Source organism: Anomalospiza imberbis, chromosome 2 (genome assembly GCF_031753505.1).
Source record: "Anomalospiza imberbis isolate Cuckoo-Finch-1a 21T00152 chromosome 2, ASM3175350v1, whole genome shotgun sequence".
In the NCBI taxonomy this organism is placed as follows: Eukaryota; Metazoa; Chordata; class Aves; order Passeriformes; family Viduidae; genus Anomalospiza; species Anomalospiza imberbis.
In genome coordinates, this window is record NC_089682.1 from 37970794 (window position 1) to 37994804 (window position 24011).

At 40.4% G+C, this 24011-nt stretch overlaps 1 protein-coding gene and 1 long non-coding RNA gene across 4 annotated transcripts in view; one reads left to right on the forward strand and one right to left on the reverse strand.

The window, feature by feature from the left end:
- Nucleotides 1–7539: 7539 nt before the first annotated feature.
- On the reverse strand, nucleotides 7540–10523 carry LOC137468700 (uncharacterized). The gene is made up of 3 exons (XR_010996119.1): nucleotides 10376–10523; nucleotides 8815–8965; nucleotides 7540–7873 (listed from the first exon to the last, which is right to left on the reverse strand). It is a non-coding gene; the product is annotated as an uncharacterized lncRNA (long non-coding RNA).
- Nucleotides 10524–19008: 8485 nt separating this feature from the next.
- GBE1 (1,4-alpha-glucan branching enzyme 1) overlaps nucleotides 19009–24011 on the forward strand; it is a 134523-nt gene continuing 129520 nt past the window's right edge. The window contains exon 1 of one of the 3 annotated variants that reach the window (XM_068180589.1): nucleotides 19009–19468. In XM_068180589.1, coding sequence (XP_068036690.1) covers nucleotides 19377–19468 — 92 coding nt within the window. In that variant the 5' untranslated portion in view covers nucleotides 19009–19376. The remainder of the gene's footprint in view (nucleotides 19469–24011) is intronic. The other 2 variants (XM_068180590.1, XM_068180591.1) reach the window with 2 other exon arrangements.

Sequence of the window (24011 nt, forward strand, 5' to 3'; positions counted from 1 at the left end):
CCTTGGGGATAACATATTTAAGAAGGGGGAAAAAAATGTGTACAGTGACAGCCAGGGAGGAGAGTGAGAATGGGTGAGAGGAGCAACTCTGCAATCACCAAGGTCAATGAGGAAGGAGGGGCAGGAAGTGCTCCAGGCACAGCAGCTGAGATCCCCCTGCAGCCCCTGGTGAGAGTGAGGTGAGGCAGCTGTGCCCCTGCAGCCCAGGGAGGGCAAAGGGGAGTAGAGATCCACCTGCAGCCCAGGGAGGATCCACTCTGGGGCAGGAAGATGCCTGGAGGAAGCTGTAAACTCCATGGGAGGCCCATACTGGAGCAGGCTCCTGTCAGGGACTGTGACCCTGTGGAGAGAGAAGCCCATGCTGGAGCTGGTTTTCTGGCAGGACTTGTGGCTCCACAGGGGCCCCATGCTGGGGCAGCATATTCCTGAAGGACTGTAGCCCATGGGAAGGACCCACACTGGAACAGCTTGTGAAGAACTGCAGCCCATGGGAAGGGCTCACATTGGAGAAGGCTACGGAGGACTGTCTCCAATGGAAGGGACCCCACGCTGGAACAGGGAATGTGAGGATTCCTCCTTTTGGGGAGGAAGGTATGGCAGAGATGTGATAAACTGATTTCAGACTCCATTTCCTGTCCCCCTGCACTGCTGGAGCAGAGGAGGTTGAGAAAATTGGGAGTGAAGGTGAGCCTGGAAATAAGGAAGGGGTGTGGGGAACATATTTTAAGATTTATGTTTTCTTTCTTATTATCCTACTCTGATTTGATTGGCAATTAATCAAACCCATTTCCCCAAGTCGAATCTGTTTTGCCCATGACAGTAATCAATTTGTGATTTTTCCCCTGTCCTTATCCCATGAACCTTTAGATATATTTTCTTTCCCTTGTCCAGGTGAGCAGTGACTTTAGTGTGAAGGAGTGTCCTGGCCTCCAGGCATGGTCAACCCAAAACAGAGCTGTTGGTTGGGAAATATAAGGCTACTTATTCCTGCATAGACCCATTTTCTGACTCCACTTTCCCCATATTTAAAATGAGAACTCTGGAGAGAAGAATACGAATTGATTTTGTGAAATTGTTTTGTGTTATGTTAATTTTAAATGATCAGCTAGCACAGCAGTAATGATCACAGAGGATTGTTTTTTTGAAACAAAGATAACATATCATTGATCTGATGCTTCAAAATTCATCAGAGACTTTTAAGGCCACCAGGGAGTGTTTTGATCAGCTAGGCCTGACTTCTTGCACATGAGAAGCAAAGAGAATTTCACTAAAAATTCCTGCACAAGCTGGGCTTCTGGACAAACACTTTTTTTTTTTTTTTTTTTTGTTTGCAGGGGCTCCTTAAAGTGAAAATAAGGCTTTCTGCCCCAGACTTTATGTTCACCAGATAATTTTAATTTTTCTTTTCTGAAAAGAATTTTTTCTTTTCAAAGCATGGCTGGGTAATTAATTTCATTTTATCTCTGACTTGAGGTATTTATTAAAATCATGAATGGACTTCTGGAAGTGAATGAAAGACACAAATTATCTGTGAACCTATGAGTAAGAAAGCTGAGCCAAAAAACATAATAAAATGCTGAAGTATCATCAACCCACTGGAGATGCAAAAAACCATGCCACAGAAATAAATGCAAAGAAACAAAAAAGAGCTAAACTTGTGCCTGTGACTCTAAATAATGTTAGAAGTTTCACCAAAGGCAATTAGAGTGTTAAGTTTCAGAAGACATAGGCATGTCTCTAAGTGTTCGGGTAGATTGAATTTAAAGTGCCTAGTCAAAATCATTAATTTCTTTTAGCAAGGAGGTAGAACAGAGTTTATGAGATGCTCAGTAAAATAAATTACAAAACAGAAAGAACTATAAGAAAAACTTGCTTTTCAACAGTCATGTTCATGGATCATGAAGGATCAACTTCCAAAGAGGTTCCCACTGTGCAGTGTAATGCACTTCAGGAAGCACTCACTGGCTCTGCAGAACATTCAAGCTAAAGAGAATGCCCATTTTCAAGAAACCACTCTCTTCTGTTATTTTATTGTTTGCCATATTATTTCCTCTTGTTGTAGTCTTGATTGTATTTTCAGTTACGCTGTTTTTCTCCTTAGGTTTGCATTTCTCAGCACCCAGAACCACTCCTGAAGAAAATAGGGCAGCAGCCCTGAAGGTGAGATGTACCATAATATCTTTTCAAAGACTGAAGTGCTTTATTTTTCAAGAAGCCAAAGTACTTAATTGAACAGAGTTGCCATGATTAAAATGTAATTAAGGTTGTGAAGCCCTTGAGCATCTTAAATTGTGACATAATACAATATTTATCAGACTTCAGAACACATAATCACATATTTGGCCATCCAGACATGTTTTGCTTTTTCCCTATGCAAGATTTACCCTCTATCAGAGTTTGATGCAGCTAAACTTACCATTTCTGTATATGACACCTTAATGATTCTGAGGTGGAAGAGTAAGGACTAGAATTGCACAGAAGACAAGCCAATGAAGTGACAAGAAAACACCCATGCTTAGGCATTCATTTTAAATGATGCTTTTTTTTTACTGTTAGTGAATAATGGAGCTAATATAAAATTCTGACAGGCATAAACTTATTGAATAATTCTGATACTGCAATCTACAGGTGACTCTCAAGCAATAAATTGAATGATGTTAGTTTTATGCAAGAAATAATCTTTTAAAATTCGGAAAAAGTCATATGTATAATTCATATGGTTAATATTTGAGGTATTTTGAAGGTAAGTTCACACATTTCTTATGTCTACATGCACATGGTTTAAACGAAAAAAAAAAAAAATAAAAGGAAGAAATGCCCTTCAGTTAAAAACTTGGCAACTAGTTCAAATTCTACTTCTAAATTTGACTTTGTCATGTCTGCTTATTAAGAATATAATTCATTGCCCGGGAGTCTGCTCTGAAATACCAGTATCTATCATAAATGCCCAACAGTTTTTCAACGTATCAGCTTTCAGACGCTGTCACAGGATCAGCTTCAATGACTGGGTCAAATTCAGGTGTTGGCAGATGACACTGTGGGCTCTAATGGTAGCTTTGTGAATCTGCTGAGGAACTAATGTGGTTCAAAAGATTTACTGTTTTTTCATTTTTTGTCACGTTTAGAAGCTGATTCAAGAAGATCTTGTGACCTGTACCTAAATCACAACAAAAGGTTGCCGCCTTTAGACACAGCCAGCCTTAATTAGCTGTTAAAAGTGCTGTCCTGAGTTTCACTGTTTTGTTTGTTTTTCCAGGTAGGAAAACCTGTTCTGGAGGGGAAACAAATAGACCCACCATATATTTTTCCTTATAAATAACTGCCTGTAAGGAGAGCAGATTTTTACATTTAGACACTTAGTAATGTTTAACAGATTTTTGCACGTTGTGATATTCTGCTTCATGCAGGCAGTAAGGTCTGTACTCATCAGTTAAGTGTGGAACAGACACAGTCTGTCGGTCTAAACAAGACAACAGAGATCAAATCCAAAACTCCTTCTAAATTCCAAAGAAGGGGCTTTAAAATAGAGCAATTTTACCAATAGCTCAGCAGACTGAGGACTAGAGATGCTTCTGTGTTTTAGAGCTGAAGATGCAGCTTCCAGAGTTACCAATGCAATTACCACAATTTCCAAAAGCAAGAGCAGTACAAAAGAGAATGGTACCTGTTGTACACATCCTTAAAACTGAAAATTTGCTTTGTAGGAGAGGCAAAAAAATCTCTTAAAATGAGACTGTAAAAGATCATCTTAATTTCTATCTAATCCTGCTCCTGCTGCTTCCTCTTATCATTACTCATCTTCACATTGCCTTTTGGAGAGCAGCATGGGCCCCTTGCCCCCTTCCCTTCCCTTGCCTTCTTCCTCCATAGGCTCAGCCACCACTGTGGGAGTGTCACAGGTTCTCCAGGCAGTGCTTTCCAACTCTTGTGTTAAAAGCAGGAGGCAGATAGAAAAGCTTCCCATGTTAAAGATGTATTTAGGAACCATCTTGAGCCATCATCAGGGAGCAGCTTGAGGAGGACAAAACCTCGTATGGGGCTGTGAGGAGGGTAAATGCTATTTGACTATACAGCTGAAAAATGTTTGTTTCTGAAGGGGCGGTGGGCTTGATAATACCAATCACTTTTTTCTGTGTCTGCAATGCAGAAGTTCCACTGTGCTAATCTTGGCACTGACATTGAAATTGATGTGTGGCCTTTAGGTAAGTCACTTAATCAATGTGTTTGTAAAATGAGGATAATAACATTTATTTGCCTGCCTGAAATGGATGTAGTAAGGACAGACTGGTTAGTGCTGTGAAATGCTATTTACTAGTAATTGCAAGTATTATTATGGTGTGGACTTAAACCCCTCCTTGACTGGTAATTGAAATAGCTGAAGAACCAAATAAAAGTCTGAAATGTAAAGGTGACAGTAGTTTCAGCTAAGGTGGGGCTGGTTAACCTGCTTTCTTTTCATGAAGCTAATTATGCTTTAGCTGAGGCAATATACATCAAAAATGTTTTGAACACGTACCTGCTCTTACTTAGAAATAGAACAAGAGGAAATATTGTGGAATTCATATTTGAGTCACTGGGTAATGTACCATTGATAATGGGTCAAGGGAGAAGCTGGGTGTAACACAGAAAAATATGTGTTCAAGCCTCTGTTCTGGGATGCAGGAGCACTCAGGTGTCCTGAGAGCAGGATGAGCAGTGTAGATAAGACAGAATTAGATGCATCATTACCATTTTCAACCCAATTAACATCCCTGCTCTTCAGGATTAAATAAGGTCTGTAATTTGCCTTTTGGTATGGCAGGCTGAAAAAAAAAACCTAAGTCCTAAGGGTAAGAAGAATGAATAATGCTGTAGAGCAGTATGAAGTAGATTAGGAAATGAATTACAGTAAACTGTCTTATCTGTGAGCTGGGCTTTGGGAACTCTCTTGAGGCCTCAGATGGCCCCCTTCCTCCCACAGATGTTTCTTTGAGAAGAGAGAAATATAAGATGGCTGCCTGGGCTTGCTAAAGAGCTAGGTCCTACAAAAAAATTCTTTTGGTCATCTGTAATACTAAGAATCATCCTGTTACAAATAATCATTTTTAGTTGATGCAGCAGTTAAAATAAACCTTGGCTAGGTTTTCTCTAACAATAAAGGAGTTATTTGATCCTTCCTTATGTTGAGCGAAAGCTAACCAGCAGTAAGTGCCTCTGACTTGACTAGAACTTGGAGGAATAACTGCTTCAGGAATGTTACACATATCTCACTTCATCTGCTTAGTATTGTCATGGTGAATTTGCTTGAAATTTATTAAGGAAGCAGGGACTTAGACTGTGATTGGCAATATTTCCAAGAATACATCAAAAGTTACGAAAAAAGAAGTGGTGGAATTTGTAACTGAGGAATGACTTACTTTGCCTGTCTCCAGTTTACAGCCTTGCTTTTCAATTTGAAGTTACACAGTCCAAACTCAGGGCAAACTCAGCCATGTGGCTGCATCTCCAGAGCAGCAGTGAAAATAACTGTGGCTGCTGAGCGGGGCACCTGTGGCTCTTGGCAGTACTGCTTGGCATACTGTTAGCAGGATGGCTTCCTGCATGTACTGGAGTGGATAAACTTTCCACAAAGCTACAGAAGGAGAAACATTTTGCTTTCTTCTGTAAAACGGTTATTGGAGAGATCACAAATCCCTGCACAGTGGTGTGGTACCCAGAAAGAATTGTCCCACAGAGGCAAATCATCCTGTGTTAATAAGGTTAGAAAAAGAGAGGTGCCTCTTTGGGGCTCATCAAAACTTGCTAGCTGTAGGACACTCAGAGTAGGAAGGATCAGATGTACTGAAAGCCAGACATTAAAGGGATACGCTCGTGAGAAGGAGATTTATATTCAGAAATAGAGAATCTGGGATGCTGTAGGCTCCTCAGGTTCAAAGGAGGGCGTCTCAGGGGAATTTTGCTACAGTGGGCAGAGCCCTGTCACTCAGAAAGACTGCAATGAAGAGATTAGGCACAGGCAAGGTCCAGCAACTGCTCTGATCCCATGGGAGACAGTGCTACTGGATATAAAGGTATTGCTGTCTGACAGTCAGTGAATGCTTAAAAAAAATTCTGGGAATATTTAGTCAAATTGGTAGAAGAACATGCTCAGTAATTTAATGTTCTGATTGGGTCTTGATAATCATAGCCTTACAGAAAAATCACTCAAAATGGCATTTGAATAGCCATGCCAAAATGTCTAGCAGTGGCAGTGTGCTAAATATCCACAGGTAATAGGAATATCATGCAAATTCAGTTGAAACAAGATAAAGGCACTCAATTTTCCAGATATAAAGTCTAGTCCCAGATTATCATGGTCCTATGTTCAATTCAAATCCTCTCTAAAAAGAAATAGGTTTAGATTAGGTTTTAATACTTGTTTAGAACAGTAATGTATATTAAAAAAAAAAAAAAATTGCTCCATTTCCCATGTTTTTATTTCATTGGACCTAGTTTTAACCAAAAGAAACTCAGTTTTCACTGATACAGCAGCAAGGTATGTCATTCTGCCAGCAAAGACACATTCACTGAGTGTTATGGTAATTAATATGTACATGAGAAGAGGAGACATTCCACCCACCTTTAATGAGCTATTCTTAACACCAGAAGTACTTCCCAACCCCTGACAGAAGTAAATTTAACCTTACCCTGTCAAACTTAAGAGAAAGATAGATAGATAGATAGATAGATAAATCAGAAGTGCTACAAGAGGGGGAATTCCAAGTAATCTCAATTATGTGGCATCACATGAAATAATTGTATTTGGTTACCCTTCAGAACGATATGTTCTTGAGGGGTAACTTTTATGTACTGCTCCTTCAAACATGGCTACACTCTGAGTGTGCTGCTTTTGATTTTTAAATAGCTTGCACAGCTATAACCCCTGTGTGTTATCTTTAATGATGAATGGCAGTATTATATTTACAAGCAGATAATACGTTCCTGAAAGACTTTTTTTTCCCTTAACTATCCTGGTATATAATGTAAGACAAAAGAAATTAAAGGCTTTGTTGAATCTTCTCTAACATAATAGAAAGTCACCAGAGAAGATTTTATACTTTTTACTAAGAGATAATACACAATGCGAAAGACTTTTTATAAAAGGAAGAAAATAATAAAACTAATCAAACCTCCTTCAGTTAATATGCAAAGCACTATGTAAAATATATTAACCTTAAAGGCATAATGTACCTGATTTAAACTCAGAGAAAAACTTGTTTTCATGTTTTTGAGTACTGAATAGGTTATAAAATTAATTTAATTTAGTACATCAATACAACAGAACACGCCACAATTCCTCGGTATTGAAAAAGGTTTTGCTGTTTATGAAAAACTGAACCTTGATAGAAGAATGAAATTGTGTGAACGAGCAGGACAGAGACCAAAAGCTGAAACACTTCAGTTTATTCTAAAAAATGAAAAAACCAGGGCAAGCCATTTGACTGTTTTAAATTAAATTTTCAAAACATTTCTAGATTTAAGAAAAACAGAGACAAGAGGTGATAGTTTGCCTTTTTTAAAAATTAATAGGAATATCTATATTTAATAGAATAGAGAGGAAATTAATAAAATAGGAAACATATGGCAGTTATTTTTCTGTGTTTGTTTTTACAGTTATAAATAATCAAGCCTTCCTTTTGCAGAAAAGGAATGGCTCCTTGTGCAACTCCTTGCAAAACCAGGGTAGTATTTTGATGACATTTGCATCTCATATTTCATATGTTCATATGCTGTCCCTTCATCAACATGCAATGACATTGTGGATAAACCATCATGCCTATGTCATCCATCGATATGCAGTTTAATTTTCTTCCACGTTAATTTTAAATTTCTTAGGGATGTCAATGCCACATGACTTAATGTAAAACAAAGGGAAAAAATCAGTGTTAAATAAAAAAAGAACTAGACAAGAGAAAGGGAGAAGATAAACATGCTAGCACATAAATCAAGAAGTATTACTTTGGGATATTACAAATTTAATAAAGGCAGTATTTACAAAAACAGAGCTATCATGAAATTTCCTAAAACACAAAAAGAATTATAGTGAAGAAGTCAGCTGAAAATCTTTATTTTGAGCAGTGTAATACAGAGCTCTTCAAAAGTCTTCATGTAAATCTTATTCAGAGCTGCATGTAACCCAGCAACTTGGACATAAACCTGAAAAAAATCCTAGTATTGATTACTTGCAGTAGTGCTAGACTGGTTTCAACCTATCAGAGCATACATTTATGGCATGCAGAGAGACAAGATGGACACAAGTCCTTCCATTTAAAAATGCAATGAAGGTGCATAATATTTTATAGTGCTAAGAAAATAATAAGGCATAAACAGTTGGTCTTGCTTTTTCCTCACTTTTAGGGTGTCTAATTCATGTCCTCATTCATCAGCTCTTTTAAATGTTAGCTATATCACATGACTTAAGTCAGATTGATATTCACAGTGAGCATCTTTTAATGTTATGACTGGAATAACAATTTGATTGTACAGGAGGTTATGTTCCTTGAGACTCAAGGGTTCCCGAATGACAGTAAAGTAGTCACAATTCACAGAAATTACATGTATGTACTAAAAACAATCCAGTGAAGATGTGAGTCTATTTTGAAATGACAATTAATTAAAAGAAAAGGAAATAGAACACAGAAGTAAGAAGATAAATAAGTTTTTGGCACTATGCCATACAAATGACAAAGAAAATTTTGGTGGATACAGCTAAATTATGTGCTCTTCAGTTAGACACACTAGTAATTTAAAGAAAGAGAAACTAAAACATCCTATGCAAAATAACACAGTTAATACTTGCCCTTAAGTCCTGCAGAGGAAGGTTTTGTGTTCAGAGGATGTTGTTCCAGATTTAGAGAATGACTCAGCTCCCTTTGCAAGTGTTCCTTGTGCATGTGTTGAATCAGATGGCACCACAGGAGTTGCTGAGGAGACAGCTGCAGGAGTGCTTAGGTCAAGAAGCAACAGATAATTCATTAATTTTAAGAGTAATTCATTATTTTAACTGTGTGCAGCTGAAACAGCAGAAGGAGGAAATAGAACAAATAATTCTAACAGTGTGGACAATTATCCTATGAATGAAGAAGCCTCTTTATTTGCAAAAGTTAATTCCTTAAACATAGACAGTAAAAGAAGCAGATAATGACAACCAGAAACATGTCAGGAGAGGACTCAGTGTGGTTTATGAGACTAAGCTTTAATGGGGGTAAAGCATGAAAGACTTTTGAAAATATTCCTATTTTATAGTGTACTATTCTTAATAGAGAGTACTATTATGGTTACTACTTCACTAGCGTCAACCTGACTGACCAAAAGCAGTGAACTATATCACTGATTAAAAAAATGTTAAATCTATAGAAGTTTGTTATTAAAGAAAAAATATATATCTATAACAAAATATAAATATAATAATGTATATAACAATAATGTTATGTAGTATATAATATATAACAATATATTATGATATATCTATAATAAGATACATAACAACCTATAACAATATAAATCTGTAATGATAATTTTGCCTGGAACACTGTGTTATGAGTTTCTGTGATAGCACAAAGCAAATGGTTGATGGGTTCCAGAGACTCAGAATAACTACAGGTCCATGTGTTCTCATTTATCCCAACGCAATTACTCATATTTCAAATTCTTTGAGGAAAAAAGAACTGGAATAAAAGAAGACATAAAAATATTGCTAACTTTTTTACCAAGACATAGCATTTTGAATACTTAAGTATTTCTACAGCATATTTATCAACAGTTGGCTAATATAAGACTAGTGCACAATGAGCTGATTTACTCATGGCCCCAAAAGCCATAGATATAAGGTTTTTCATATGAGCTGTTGGGATTTAACATAAATTTGGTAAATACTACAAAAACAGAATAAATTAGAAGAGATATTTGGCTTAAGTTTTCTTATACTCTATACTGACAAATTACTGAATTGCTGATAGGTAAAACAGGCCTTTGAACAGCATAAACATTCATGATATCTTCCATTTATAGATGCTTTTCCTGAGAAGCTGAATGACAAATTTGAACTTAACAATGCAATGACCTCCAGTTTTATACAGCTCTGCTGACTGTGCACTTCAGCAAAACTACAATGATTTTGAAAAATCAACCTGTCTCTAACCTGTCTCCTGGATTCTCCACTAAGGAATTACAGTTTTATATTGCTGAAACTACTGATTTTAGTAAAGTAAATGGTTGAGTGATAGAGGAATAAAATTGCAGAGGACAGTAGAAATCTGAGAGCCCAGGAGTAAAGATGTTGTGCAGTATCAAACTAGCTGGGAATAGGTAAGAGGGAAGCAGATGTTGCAAGGTTTAAAAATAAAAGCAAACTTACCCAAAGCTGAGGAATTAGAATCCCCCAACATAAATCTCACTGTTGTTCTTGTGAAGGCCTCAGGGTTAATGACTTATAAAGCAGGTCCCATTTCTTGTCTCCATCAGGAGGACTGGCAAGCTCAGGACTGAGAGGCACTCTGGAAAAGTGACCAGAACATCAGATAAATGAGGCTTTTCTGCATTAATCAGATAAATTATACTGTTAGAATATTTACTGGGATAACAGTAAATTATTAGCAGGATGCATATGGTGTAGTAAAGAAGATTTTCAGTGTAACAAACCAGCAGAATCCATGGGCACACCCGTCTGTGAATCCTTGTAGTTGGGTTGCTGAACAACCAAGGCTCTGAAAAAACTTGTCGGAGGAAGCCTACAGTCATCATAGAAGACTGGGAACAAATGCAGCAGGTGTGCAATCCTTTTTTCTGGCAATTATCTCATTTACTATAAAATAAAATTATTTTGGGCAACCCAGGTGCTTAAGGAGCACTAACAATCCAAGGAAAGCAGAGAAACAGTAGTTACATCAATTTATGATCTGGCTGTGACTCACTCCAGCCAAACCTTACTGTGGTAAGTGGCAGGTTTTGTGAAGGACAGGGAAACTTTGTTGAAAATCTGAAAAAGAGGAGAAAACAGATGTCAGTCAGAGCAAGCTGAGGATAGGCGGATACTGAATGGAAGCACCAAGTCTGCTTATACTTGCTTTAAAGACCTCTGATCAGAGTCCTGTGTGATCAGAGATTTCTGTCTCTGTCCCTTTGTCATGACCCAGCTGAGTATAGACTGTTTTTATCATGGCTTTACTTGTAAAGGACAGAATCACATAGACTGATAGGGGAATCAAGGAAGGAGAAAACCAAATCCAACCTCTTACTACACATGTCCACTCTGCTCCTAGAAATACCTGTCTTCCTCTCCTTTTGTAGAAGAAATGGCTGGGCTGAGGGAATGGCACATTCAGCAGGGACTAAACTTTGGAGATGCAGATTGTTGCAATCCAGCCATTCATGCAGTAGCAACTGCCTGCTGTGAGTGGATGTATAAAACTGCAGGACCCTGAAAAAGAGACACAGAATTTGAAAGATTGTATCACTGCGGATGGATCACAAGCCAAAAGAAAGCCAAGACATACTAGGACCAGAAAAAAGCTGTCAGTTTCTGTTCGAAGTTTATGTGGTAGAGACAGGCAAGCCTTGAATTATGACCAAGGTGTATTTTAAGACCTGTAGTGGATATCCTGGACACAGAAATATATCCATTTTTAGGGCCTGTACACACTGGAACAGTATAGAAAGAGATGGCAACCCATGTGAGGGAAGAAGTGATCTAGGGGACACTAAATAATAGCAAGCAAGAAAAACAAACAAAAAGTCCATCAGAGTGCATGACTCAGATGCTATAAAAACTGCCCTTTTTTTATCAGCATTCACTCTCTGGTAAAAGTAGCAAAAGGAGGATGACAAAGTGAAAAGAGGCAGAAAAGTAGTCCATGCATATATGTAATAGTAGAAAATAGTATAGTAAGGAAATAGTCAGACCTAGAACAAGCACACATGGAAACAACGTAAGAAAACTGGGGAAGTGATCCTGGAACTAGTAGATCACTCACTGAAGACTGGCATAAAGAAAAAGTCAACTAATTGCTTATACCCCACCTTTACAGACAGCAAGGTCAACCTCCCCAGTTGGGGATGGCCAGCCTCCCTGGTGGAACTACCAGACAAGCAGAAAATGAAAAGCCTGGATGCTGCCTGAGAAGATAATATAATGCAGAAAGAAACAAAGAAGCTGCATATTCAAGCAGGAGAAATTAGAACTGCTGTGAGCAGGCTGACTGCTGATGTGTGAGGATACCCTGTTGCAGGGGCTGATGGTACAAGCATTAGGAAATCTGCATCTGGTGGCTGCTGAAGCTAAAATGAGATTGGGCAGATATTAACCATCTTTTGAGTAGGATTAGGTAATGGAATACAACATCCAGAGAGAATTTTGAGAGATAAACAGAAGGCTCAGAGACATCAGAAAGGAAGGGTGTTTGAAACTGAGGAAAACTGAGAGCCATCAGCACTTCAACTATTCTAATGGAACTGAGACTGCATTAACTTGGAAAACCAAAATTTACCCATATTAGACATGACTGTAATTAATACATTACCAGTGAAGATTGCTATTTGGATTAAAATATAAATATTTAGCTGCTTGTTGCAAAAAACTGTTATGTAAAAAAGTTATCTAATAATATGAATTCAATTTTCATACTAAGTATTAATGAAGTAGTTGTTTTATTAGGATATATTTCAACATAAAATATTCAGGAAACAGAAATGCAGCTAATAACCCTGTATATCCTCAGAAACTCATACTGAAGGAGGTGCTGGGTGCCTGGGTAACTAAGACAACTATTAATTATATTTGCTCCTTTTATTTCCCATAGGTAATACAGTTTAAGCAATCCCTTCCAAATCTATTCACACTGGAAGCTGTGTATCACTTAGTTTTCTTTACTGTAAAATTTTGTTAAGCTGCATACATATATAAAAAGTGAAAGTCATACCACTTTTCTTTTAACTGAAATTCCATGGCTGATTTTAAAAACGAGCATGATATAAACCTTTCTAATAAGAGAAAAAGGATCCAACCTAAAGGATTTATCTCTAAGCAAGAAAAAATAAAAACTATGTGAAGACAGATTAGCTCTTCATAATCCATGAATATTGATGTTCTCAAAAATTATATATATTTGTCTTGGATGAAGATTTCTATATTTGTAGAAATGTAGAGTTTTAAAATGTAGAGTCGTTGTTCTAAGAAGAAAAGGTGAATCACCAAGGCATAAAAAATTTCCAATAAAAAATTGTATTGCATAGAGTACAATCACATATGGTAATGGATTATACACCTGTAAGTCTAGCTCTAAATCACTGGGATAATGAAGGCTGAATCTTCAGTTATTGTACTGGGGATAGTCTAAGACAAAAAATACAAAATTATACTCTCAGACCCTTTTGTGTGCTAAAGCATTTTCTGTATAACAAGTATGCATTGCATATACAGATATGTAGATGCATTATTAATGAGGGTGTTGGGTTTTGTTTTTTTCCAAATTTATCCAATATTTTGAAAAATGATAGTGTTAAAATATTCATTGGACTAACAACAAGTTCTTAGTTCCACATTTGGTGTTTTCTTCTAATTACAGCAAAATTTTGAGTGTAGCACTAAGGATCTGCTCCCTGCCCTGTCTTTCTCTTCACTCAACACACTGTTGGTCACACCTGAGAATCAACTGGGTCAAATGCCACCAACTGCCATTAAAAAGTAAACCAGAACTAATACTGACAAGATCTAAAAGGCTGTCTGTGGGAAAGCATTTTGGACTTCCAAAAGTTTGGCATTTCACACACAGCTTGCACCAGATTCATCTGCTTTTCCTGCGGTGAACTCGGGAGATACTTGAATTTATGAACACAACTGAGGTACTATGCTGCTTTTTGAAAACTAAAATACTTCCATACATACTAATGAATTTATATTGACAGAGCTGTCAGAGCATTAGCAGCATGCACGTCCTCTCTTCTCACCTCACTTGACCTCCCGAGGGATTAGATGTGTTACCCTCTGAACGATTATCTGGCAACCTCACTTTCTTTTCTGAGTAAAAGGCCAGGCAGCCTAAATGCTTCTAGTGTTTCAGGACTATGCAACCAAGAAACACCCAAGGTAAGATCATTCCTCAGGGGTTTTAGGAAAGACCTGACAATGAACAGCAAGAAAGCAAAATTGCTGCTGATGCTATGAGGGTTCATTATCAGTCCTAAGTGTATTGGATATAAGGAATACAATATTTGGCAAGTGTTAATAAGTTGCTTGTTTAATAGTAATATATTACTGCAGGAGCTGCTGCAATAACAGCAAGAATGTTCCTCTGGGGCAACTATCCCAGAGAGCTCAAGCTACTTATTCTCTAAGCCGTAGAGATAAACACACATTGGTAAAACAGGGGTGACAGCTACAAAGTATTGTGGTATGGCATTAAGGAGAGAGTTCAGAATGTTTTATGTTCTTCCTCCAATGCATAAACACATATGCAAACATGAGGAAATTGCAGGAAGTTGTAGAAAGTTGTTACTATTGGCAGTAATTACTTTTGAGTAACATAGAAAGCATACAACAGACAGAGTATCTACAACATCCAAAAATATTATAAAATTCCTGAAGATTTTATTTATGTTTTATATCTGTGAACTGTTTTACAAATTCTTACTTGATTTTTAGTAAGACTTTTAGACATTTGCACAACAAATATTGTTCTACATCTGGTCTACATCTGGATGTTTTAAAAGTAGTATTGCACTTTGAAATGTCTTGATTAATGTGTAAACAACTTTGAAAGCTATTTACTTTTTTTTATAATCTATTATACAAAATAAGGACACCAAAGCATAATCACACTGCAATATTGTGAAAACAAGAAGCAGCCATTATTTAGGATTTTCAGGTTGTTGGAATGTGTTTTTATTTTGCTCTGAATGGCAAGTGAAAATGGCATTCACATCAACTGTGCTTACTGGAATCTTACGACACTGAAACTGGTTTTTCAGTGTTTCAGATTGTGTATTTGTTTTGATCTTTGAAGATGTGTTGTTATGTAAAGCTCCTGAAACCATGACAGGGCAAAGGTGATACCTTAAAAGACAGTACCAATACCCTACATTTCTAATAAATCCCAAACTTAAGATTCTGAAACCTCTAAATTAATAGACATACCTACAAATACTTGTTTCAATTTGCTTGCTTGCTGCAATTTTCAAGGATATATGCTTTGTTCTTCATATGTAATCAGTTGATTCCTTGCTGTAGTACAGTTCTAATTATGGAACAGTGATGTGTTGTTTGGCAGCAGCTGTGCAACACTGACCATTTCCTTTCTCCTAAGTGTCTCACCTTGGTGAACCCAAAGATAGGGATAAGTGTCATGGGAGCATAGAATAGCTTGTGTTGGAAGGGACCTTTAAAGGTCACCTACAACAACCACCCGGCAGTGAGCTACAGCTCCATGCTCCAATGTTTGACCTCTCTGGGAAGACTACTGAGATAAAGGATAATTATTTTTTAGGGGGGGCATTTGCTTTGGATCTGAATGACAACTGTGCAGTTAATTTCCTGCAGATCCTTGAACAAATAACATGGGGAAGCTTGGCTGGCCAATGTGGCAAAATAAATTTCGAACTCCACTTTGCGTTAGGTACTGAATGTGAAGAAACCAGTCCAAAAGTGGGAGGTTGCAATGGGTTGGTACCCATAACATGCTCAGATGTCTGAAATGTCTTTAAAGGATAGGGGAGCCTTCAAGAATCCATTATTCTGGAATACTGAAGCGCAAATCTTTTTGAACAGCTGTCTCTGTCCACAGGAACACCTTTTCTTGATAGTTTGCATTATGAAATCCAGTACAGGCACAAGCCACAGGTTGTCAGTTCTTGTTCATGGACAACCTCACATCTGCAAGTCACGGGTAGGTGCAGTGACAATAAAAAATACATCTCCTCACATGCAAGCAAACACAGTGGGCTAACCATACCTAGTTGTAAAGAGACTTTCAGGAAAAGGAGTTGGAAGGAGTTCTGCCCAGACTAAAATGATAACAACTCTTGACATGGCCTTTAAGTATTGAACTGAACCATACAAAGGACATGCCTTGTGACTTTTCACTTTGAGAGATCAGCCATTCTTCAATGTTCTCAACACAGAGTTAAAAAAAATATCCCCGCTGCCTTTGGTATCTGCCATCTCTTCTCAGACAGGTTAAATTGTGGGATTGGGTCAGTCTCTATATTAGCACCAGAGCAGAAGCCTGTACCCCAAGGACAACTTAGACAGGCCTGGAAGCATCTTACAGAGCCAGGCTAGGACCAGGGCCCAGGACTGCTCTAAGCCACTTGGTTTAGAAGACCCTGGAGCTCAGGAATTCGCTCTATAAGAGCCAGTCAAGGTCAGAGACCTCACAAAACCATTCTGGCTGAAATATGAAAAGAAACTATTGATGAGGGAGAATCTGAACCAGTGCCTTATTGAAGAAATATTTTTTTCCTGACTTAGTTCCTACGGTTTATCATCTCTGTCATGTTTTACAAAGCAAGTGCAAAATATTAGTGAATCAAAATGGAGATGATGTATGACAGGAGTAGACATTTTTCTCTTCAAAATTTAGGTTTATCTTTGAACTTTGCATATTAAAAAAAACATCTAAATCGATTTAATAAATTTAACTATACAGTTACTGCTCAGCACCACTCTGCAAAATTTTAAAGTATACATAACTTAAGCATGAACATCCTTTGAAAGACTGCTTTGGAGTAATTGATATACTCTGGCCTCACTGGTAACCGGGTGCTAGACACACGCCTTAGACACCATTCTTATATGATCCACTGCTGTCCCCATAAAAGAGCAGTTATTCCCAAGAGTCCTCCTCTTTCTGTTTCTACTGGCAGCAGCAGCTGGCAGCTTTATATCCATCCCTGACAAATGCACAAAGACACATTCAGCTGTTGGGACAATATTCATTGTCTGAACTGCTGGTTTTGCCTCCAGGTAGAGGATTAAATGGCACTGTCCTGAGAGCCAACCGTGGCTCATGGTGGTAACACCAGGATCATGGTGTAATCAGTGATCAAAATAACATATGCCTTAGTATCTTGCAGTTACTTGGGACAAAGCAGGCAGATAAAATCATGCCCAAGTTGTAAAATGAAACATGAGTAGATACAAATGTTATGCTTATTCATATTCTGTTTCACAGAGTATTAAATATATCACTAGGGCTCTGTTATAAGGACAGGAGCTATCTGCAGAATGTAACTTCCTGAAGTTCAAGGTTGCTTGTATATGAGGCTGGATGCTGTGTCATTTCTACTTAAAATGAATGTTATGAAGGGGTCCCTGTCTCTAGGGAGGTGCAAGTCACAGTTACATTCCTACACAAATTGCTAATGCTCATTTATAGATGTCTCCCTTGTGTTTATGCTGAAAAGCTAGTAACAATGCTGGGAACTTGCTTGGGCTTCCTGACAATAAATAAAACCAAAGAAACTGTGCTGAGACTGAAGCTCCTGTTTCCAATGCTCATGCATTCAGAGGCTGTAGAATTGCTCTCCCACCTCCACTTCAACCAGCAGGTGCCCTCTCCAGTACTGAACACCTGGAAGCCCCAAAGCAGCAGCACATGTAACATGCAACTACTGTAAAAACAATTTCCTGTCTCTTAATAAGCTGGAATTTCTCTTCTCCTTTTAGTTGACCAAGCTATTTAAGTGTGAGAATGAGGAGAATTTGCAGAAGAATATGATGCACACAGTATGAGGAAAGAAGCAAAAAGAAGATGGTTAGAGTTATTAAATGTTGTTTTAGCACAGGCACTGAAATCACTGCCACACAGCAAGTTTTGAGAAGCCTGGGTAATTTTAAAAACAGTTTTTCAGTCTCCAGTGACTGAAGAAATTGTGGCCACTGTGAAAAAAAGAAATTTTGATCTATCAGAGCAGGATATGATGAGTAGTTCTGCTACAGCATAGATGCTACTTCTTTCAATAACTCAAACCAAAACTCCTTGGGCCTCCTGTTAGGGAAACTGCTCCAGCAAACAGTACGACTATTGCCCCACAGTCTTAAGACAGAATATTTGTTGCACTCCATAAGAAGAAAAAGAACAAAGGTACTTGGACTTTTGCCTATGTAGTTAGAAACTGCTACAAGGAAGGAAATAAAGTGTAGTTAAGTATACATGCACTGTTGATGAAACAAATCATTATGGAAACTTTCACTGTAGTCAGTTTTAGGAGAAGTAATAAATGAACTGTTAGTGTTCATCAGTCACGGTGCTGTTAGTCATCTGGCAGACAGGAAGGAGAAACAGCATTTAAATTCAGAGGAAGCCAAGATAGGGGGGATGAGTCTCAAACTGAGGACAACAATTTTGGCAATGGCTGTGGGAACAAGTTAAGGTATCTAGAAGCTGAAAGGTTTCTAAACTGTGGCTGAAAAGCATTAAAAGAGGCCTCTAAATAAACTTTCTCACTACATATCAAAACAAAGCAAAATTGCTGGACCTTAAATAAAAGTGCTCAATGCTGGCCTAGAGGCACGGTCAGGCTGGTGATTAGCTGCCTTGGATATTTGGTGGCCTATCCAAAACAAGACATGTTGCTATTAGGTCAAAAACTTCCACAGCAACCTACCTGTGCTATTCAGCATTTTGAGCTGCACTAGGATCAGATGAACTTATCTTACCACATTTGGAATTTATGTGTCTGATAAAGCAACACTTGCGGTGTTTATGAGAACTCGTGGATGTCCACAGTCTTGTTTTGCTGAGCTGGCTATGAGCGCATCAGCACCCTATCAAACAGTCCAGAAATTTATTCCAGCTCATGATGATGCCAAATCTGCTTTTGGGGGGTGGGGGGGGGTGTTGATTTTGGCTGGAGTGTGCGGTGGGCTTTATGTGTGTGAGAACACAGAGTTCACGCGGCAGCTGACACGCTGAAAAAGACATCAAAGAGTCACTAAGAGAACAAACTGGGGGACTGCCGAGCCACGGCAGGCAGACATACCCCTTCTGCCGGGCGGGTCGGCTCCCGCAAATTTTTTTTTTTTTTTTAATCACAAGTTTTTTTATTTTCTCTGCTGCCACTCCATTCCGTTCGGAGACCGGCGCTTCTCGCACACCGCCCGCGGCCGCTTCCCGCCCCGCGGGCAGCGAGCCGGGGCTGCCGGACCGAGCCCATCGCCGAGGGGAGGCCGGGCCGGGCCCCCCCGGTATCCCTCCCGCAGCAGAGGAGCGCCGGCCCCGCCGCACCGCGGGCGGGGAGAGGAGGCGGCGGAGGCGGCCCCGGGCGGTGGGCGGGGAGAGGCAGGGGCGCCCGGCCGCCCGCCCGGCCCCCTCGCCGGCTGTATTTAGCGGCGCCGCGGATCACGCGGAGCCCGCGGCGGCGATATGGCCGCCGCCAGCACGGAGCCGCCGAGGCTGAAGCAGCTGCTGGAGCGGGACCCTTACCTGGCGCCCTTCCGGACGGACTTCCAGCGCAGGTACCGCCGCGCGGAGCGGCCGGCCGCCCACCCGCCTGCCTCTGGGGGCGCCGGGCCGGGCGGTGTCCCCTCCCCCGCGCCGCTCTCCCCTCCCCTCGGCCGGAGCGGCTACGCTTCCCTTCCGGCGGAGGCGCCGCCGCCGCGGGCGGAGCTGGGGCTCGGCGAGGCCTCCCGGGCCGGGGCGCTGCAGGGAGGCCTCGCCCGCGGACCTCCCCGCCGGCCTGGCGGGGCCGGGCCGTCCCGTCCGGACCCGGCACGCCTCGGCGCCAGCGCTGCGCCCGCGGGCCCTCCCGGGAGCGGCGGGGGAGGGGGGCGGCGCCCGGGCCTGCCGGGCTCGTGGGGCGCAGCCGGGGACAGCTTGCGAGAATCACGGAATCACAGAAGGGTAGGGGTTGGCAGGGACCTTAGAGATATCTGGTTCCATCCATCCTGCCGTGGGCAGGGACATCTTCCACCTGTTCAGGTTGCTTAGAGATGCATCCAGCCTGGCTTTGAATTCTTCCACGGATGGGACAACCACAGTTTCACTGGCTAACTTGTTCCAGTTCCTCACCAACCTCACAATAAAGTTTTTTCTATTATGTAATCTGAACCTACTCCTAGCATGAACCTCTTTCCCCTTGACCTGTCACTGACCATAAGTCTAGCCCCATCTTTCCTGTAAGCTCCCTTCAGGTACTGTAAGGCTGCCATTAGGTCACCCCTAAGCCTTTTGTTTCACTGGCTGCACAATCCCAGTTCTTTCAGCCTTTCCTTATGGGAGAAATGCTTCATCAGCTTGGTGGCCTCCTCTGGACTCGTTCCAAAAGGTCAATGCCCCTCTTCTGTTTGGGATCCCAGAGCTGGATGGTGCCAGGACGTGGGGGTGATGCACTAAGCTACTATCACTAACAAAAGAGTTTAGCTGCAATAATCTGTAAATAAACTGCTCTTGAATCTCGTCTTTCCAGAGAATTTTCCTGCAGGCGCATGTTTTGAGGTGTCCCTGAACCGCCAGCTCAGCTGTTCGGCAGACCTGCAATGCATGAAGTAGCAGAGTGTGCATTAGATTGGTGCCAGGTTGCTGGTCTGAGCATCCCTTTTTTTGTGCCTCTCGCTGGGAACTGTGACACCAACCCTCTGTTCAGGGCCTGGGTGAGAGCTTGCTAGTAGCAGCCTGGGCAAGAGGAGGCCTGCATCCTGCAGAGCCAGGCTGCTGGCCTGGAAAAGCTGCTGAAACCTCACCCGCTGAATGAACACAGTCATTGGGAGCTTTTATGTTACACATTTGTGTTGTGTTTCACTAGTGGTCCTCTGGCAATCAAAATAATTGCAGTACTTACCAATACCCTGTGTCCCAGAAGTCTGGAGAAGTCTCTTGTGTGAGGGATGTAAGAAGGAATATAATTTTTTTTTAATTTTTCAGTCTTTGGCTTTTTTTTATTCCTGTACCCATGTTCTACATGGTTTAACATTACCAGGTGTCCTGTTGGGTTCTGGTATTGAATAGTGGTAAGTCTAGATCTTGTAAAATAGGATTAAGGATTGAGTAAACTATTAGGCTCTCTTGCAGAGCATTTTCTCAAACTAATCTCTTAATGACAGAACAACTGAGAGCTTTACACAGTGGTTCCTGACAAGCTCCTGGCTATACATGTAATGCTGTAAAACACTTAATTTTTTCAGTGGGGAGCCAGGGTGTAGGAATTAATAAATGGGCAGATCTGGCTCTTAATAAAAGTATTTGTGAAAACATTTGGGCTCCCTGAGTGTGCCTGCCATCAAAACAGTCATATTGTGGATAGTGATGTTTGTATTCCTGAGAATAGTGTGACTGTACTGAGTACATTGAGTTTGCAAAACTTTTCTGTCCTTCTCAGGTTTGTGCATCTGTAGCATAGAGCTTCAGATGGTCCTGTCCCTATCTTGTCACTTTCTGGCTCCTGAGCCTCCAATTGGTCACTTGCCATAGAATTACTGTGGAAGCATGTATCCTGTTAATTAACTTAGAAGAATAAAGGAAAACTCTTGTGGCAATCTGTGATGACCAAGATGATTTATTCTAAGCCCAAAGAAGCATCGCATCCTGTGGATGGTGGAGAATGCTAGGGAGGGGAAGTTGTAAGTACAGGGAAATGCCTGTTAGTGTCTGCATGCAATGCTCAATGTGGTTTCTATGAATTGTGATTCAGTCTGTAATGGCTTTGGGTGTGTTTTGTCAAGAGTGCCCAGGAGAAAGGAGTTTTGCAGCCTAATTGCTGTTTGTATGAAGAACCAGTTCTTTGGGGCCTCCAGTATATGGGATTTGCTTACTTTATGTCCAGTTCCTTTCCTGGGGGAGGTGGTGAACAGCCCTGTGCAACTGCGTGCACTGTGTCAGAAATCCTTAGCAATGCGGAACTAAGTGATCTTTGTTCCAGGCTGAAGGGTCCTCATGCATTTAACTGGTGGTTGTATGACCCATGACTGTGGTATGGGACTCGTTAAATAACTCAGTGGATCTGGTTTTCTACACCATAGTGGTGCAGGAGAAGGCTGTGATGAAGCTGTCAGGAATATGTGCTGTTAAGAGCTATGTGTTAAGAGCTGATTGTTTGTCAGCTGCTTGCCATGGCCTCATCATAGGTAGGACAGAAGAACTATATTGGCAATTAATTTAGTTTTGTAGAGTAGGAAAACTGAGTAGAAATGATGCTACTCAGCTCCTGAGCCGGTGATAATCTGTTCATTATTCCTTTTTTTACTGGTGTCTGACTTGCTCTAACTTTGCTCTGGATACCCCTGCCCATTGACTTTTTTTTTCCCACTTGAATAGTTTAGACAACAAAAGTACATGCAGTCTCTCAGTTCAGATGGTCGAGTTTTTCCTTATAAAGGGCGTGGGAGGCAGATTTGGTGCCTGGCACCCTGTAGCACTAGAAGTATCTTACTTGCTTGGCTTAGGAAGCTTTGGGAAAAAATTCAAGTGAAAGAGACTTGATCAAATACAATATACATGGATGCATTTCCTGTAGTAGTCTGAACCTCTTCTTACAGTTTGCAATGATATTGACCTTACTTAATATTAAACAAATTCATTATGGAGTTTTGGAAATTTAACAGCTTATAGTTATCATACTGTGTATTGCCTAAAGAAATAAAAATTGGGACTTTTGACAGAGGATTAAGGTTGCTTGAGAAACAAAGCTTTTAAACATTTATTGGTGGACATCCTTATATTATGCCTTGTGCAGTAACATGTGAAACAGTCCTCCCTTTATCTTGCTTAGTAAAATTCTCTTGCAGAAGTGATGGGAAATAAAATACTTGGGTCCTAATCTTGGCAGTTACATCAGCAAGTTGCTGAGTTGCCCTTTGGGTTTGAGTCTATCTGCTCTCTTACAGTGGCACTGTATTAGCATGGCCAGGTGATTGTTAGTAGAGAACTTTGTAGCTGTGTATCCATGGCTGTCAGAGGCTAACAGGTGACTTGGTTATTCTCACACTCAAAGACCAACCATTTCTGCTGTCGGATTGGGCTGCTCAGGACCTTGTTGGGTTGGGTCTCTGAGAATGTGTTTCTGCAGCCTCTCCCTGTGTTTGGCTACCCAAATTGTGGAAATTTCTTTTTTAATTCTGTAACTTAACTTGATGTAATCTTGTTGCTTCTGGTCTGTTTTCCCTGTCTCCCTTGGAGTGCAGCCTGGCTCATTGTTTTCTTTAGGCGCTCACAACTACCTGTACCTGTATATAGCTTAAAACTGTGAGTGGATATGAGCAGCCCATTCCTGCTTGAGTTACCTTTTGTATATCTGTTGTGAGGAAACCATCTCTCAGGCCCTACCTGTGTGCCATAGGTAGGAGATGGCAGTCCAGGAACAAAAAGCTGTCTTCTGGAGAGGCTGTAGTGTGTTCCTGCACATCTATGCCTTGAGCAAGTGCAGGCCTCTTGCTGGGGTTCTCATCTGCCTCTCCTGCCCTGTGCCATGCTCCTTCAACCGCAGGATGGTCACCAGGTCTCCACAGCAGTGTAGCTAATACTGAGATCTTTGTGCATTCTTTTGGTTTTTGTTTCTGTCAGAGGGAGTGGTTTGCTGAAGGCCAGACAGGCTTTAGTCACATCAGACTGAATTCTGCAGTGTAATATGATTATCCTGATTCACCTTGAGAATTGCCAGATCCATGATGTAATGAACTGTGATGTTGCCTCAAGTTCTGAAAATTTTCCTCTTGCTTTCAAGGACTGTCTCCTTTAACCTCATACAAAGTGTAACTTTATGTTTTAGACAACTGACTGTTTTCCCTCTCTTGCATAAAGCCTCGAGAAATGCTGAATGAGTGCTTTGATAGGAACAAAGGGTTTATCTAAAGAAGTGATGCTTAAAATATGATAGTAGGGCCTAATAATGCCATAAGCATAGAGGATGGACTGGTATACTTAAATGAGTGACTAGGAGGAAGAAAGACTTCTGGTCACATTCCCTTTTCAATACTTTGTCATGCCTGGGCACATTGCAAATGGTGTTCATGGAGAAAATAGAAATCTGTATTTTTTTTTTCTTTTGATGAATGCCTGAATTCAATC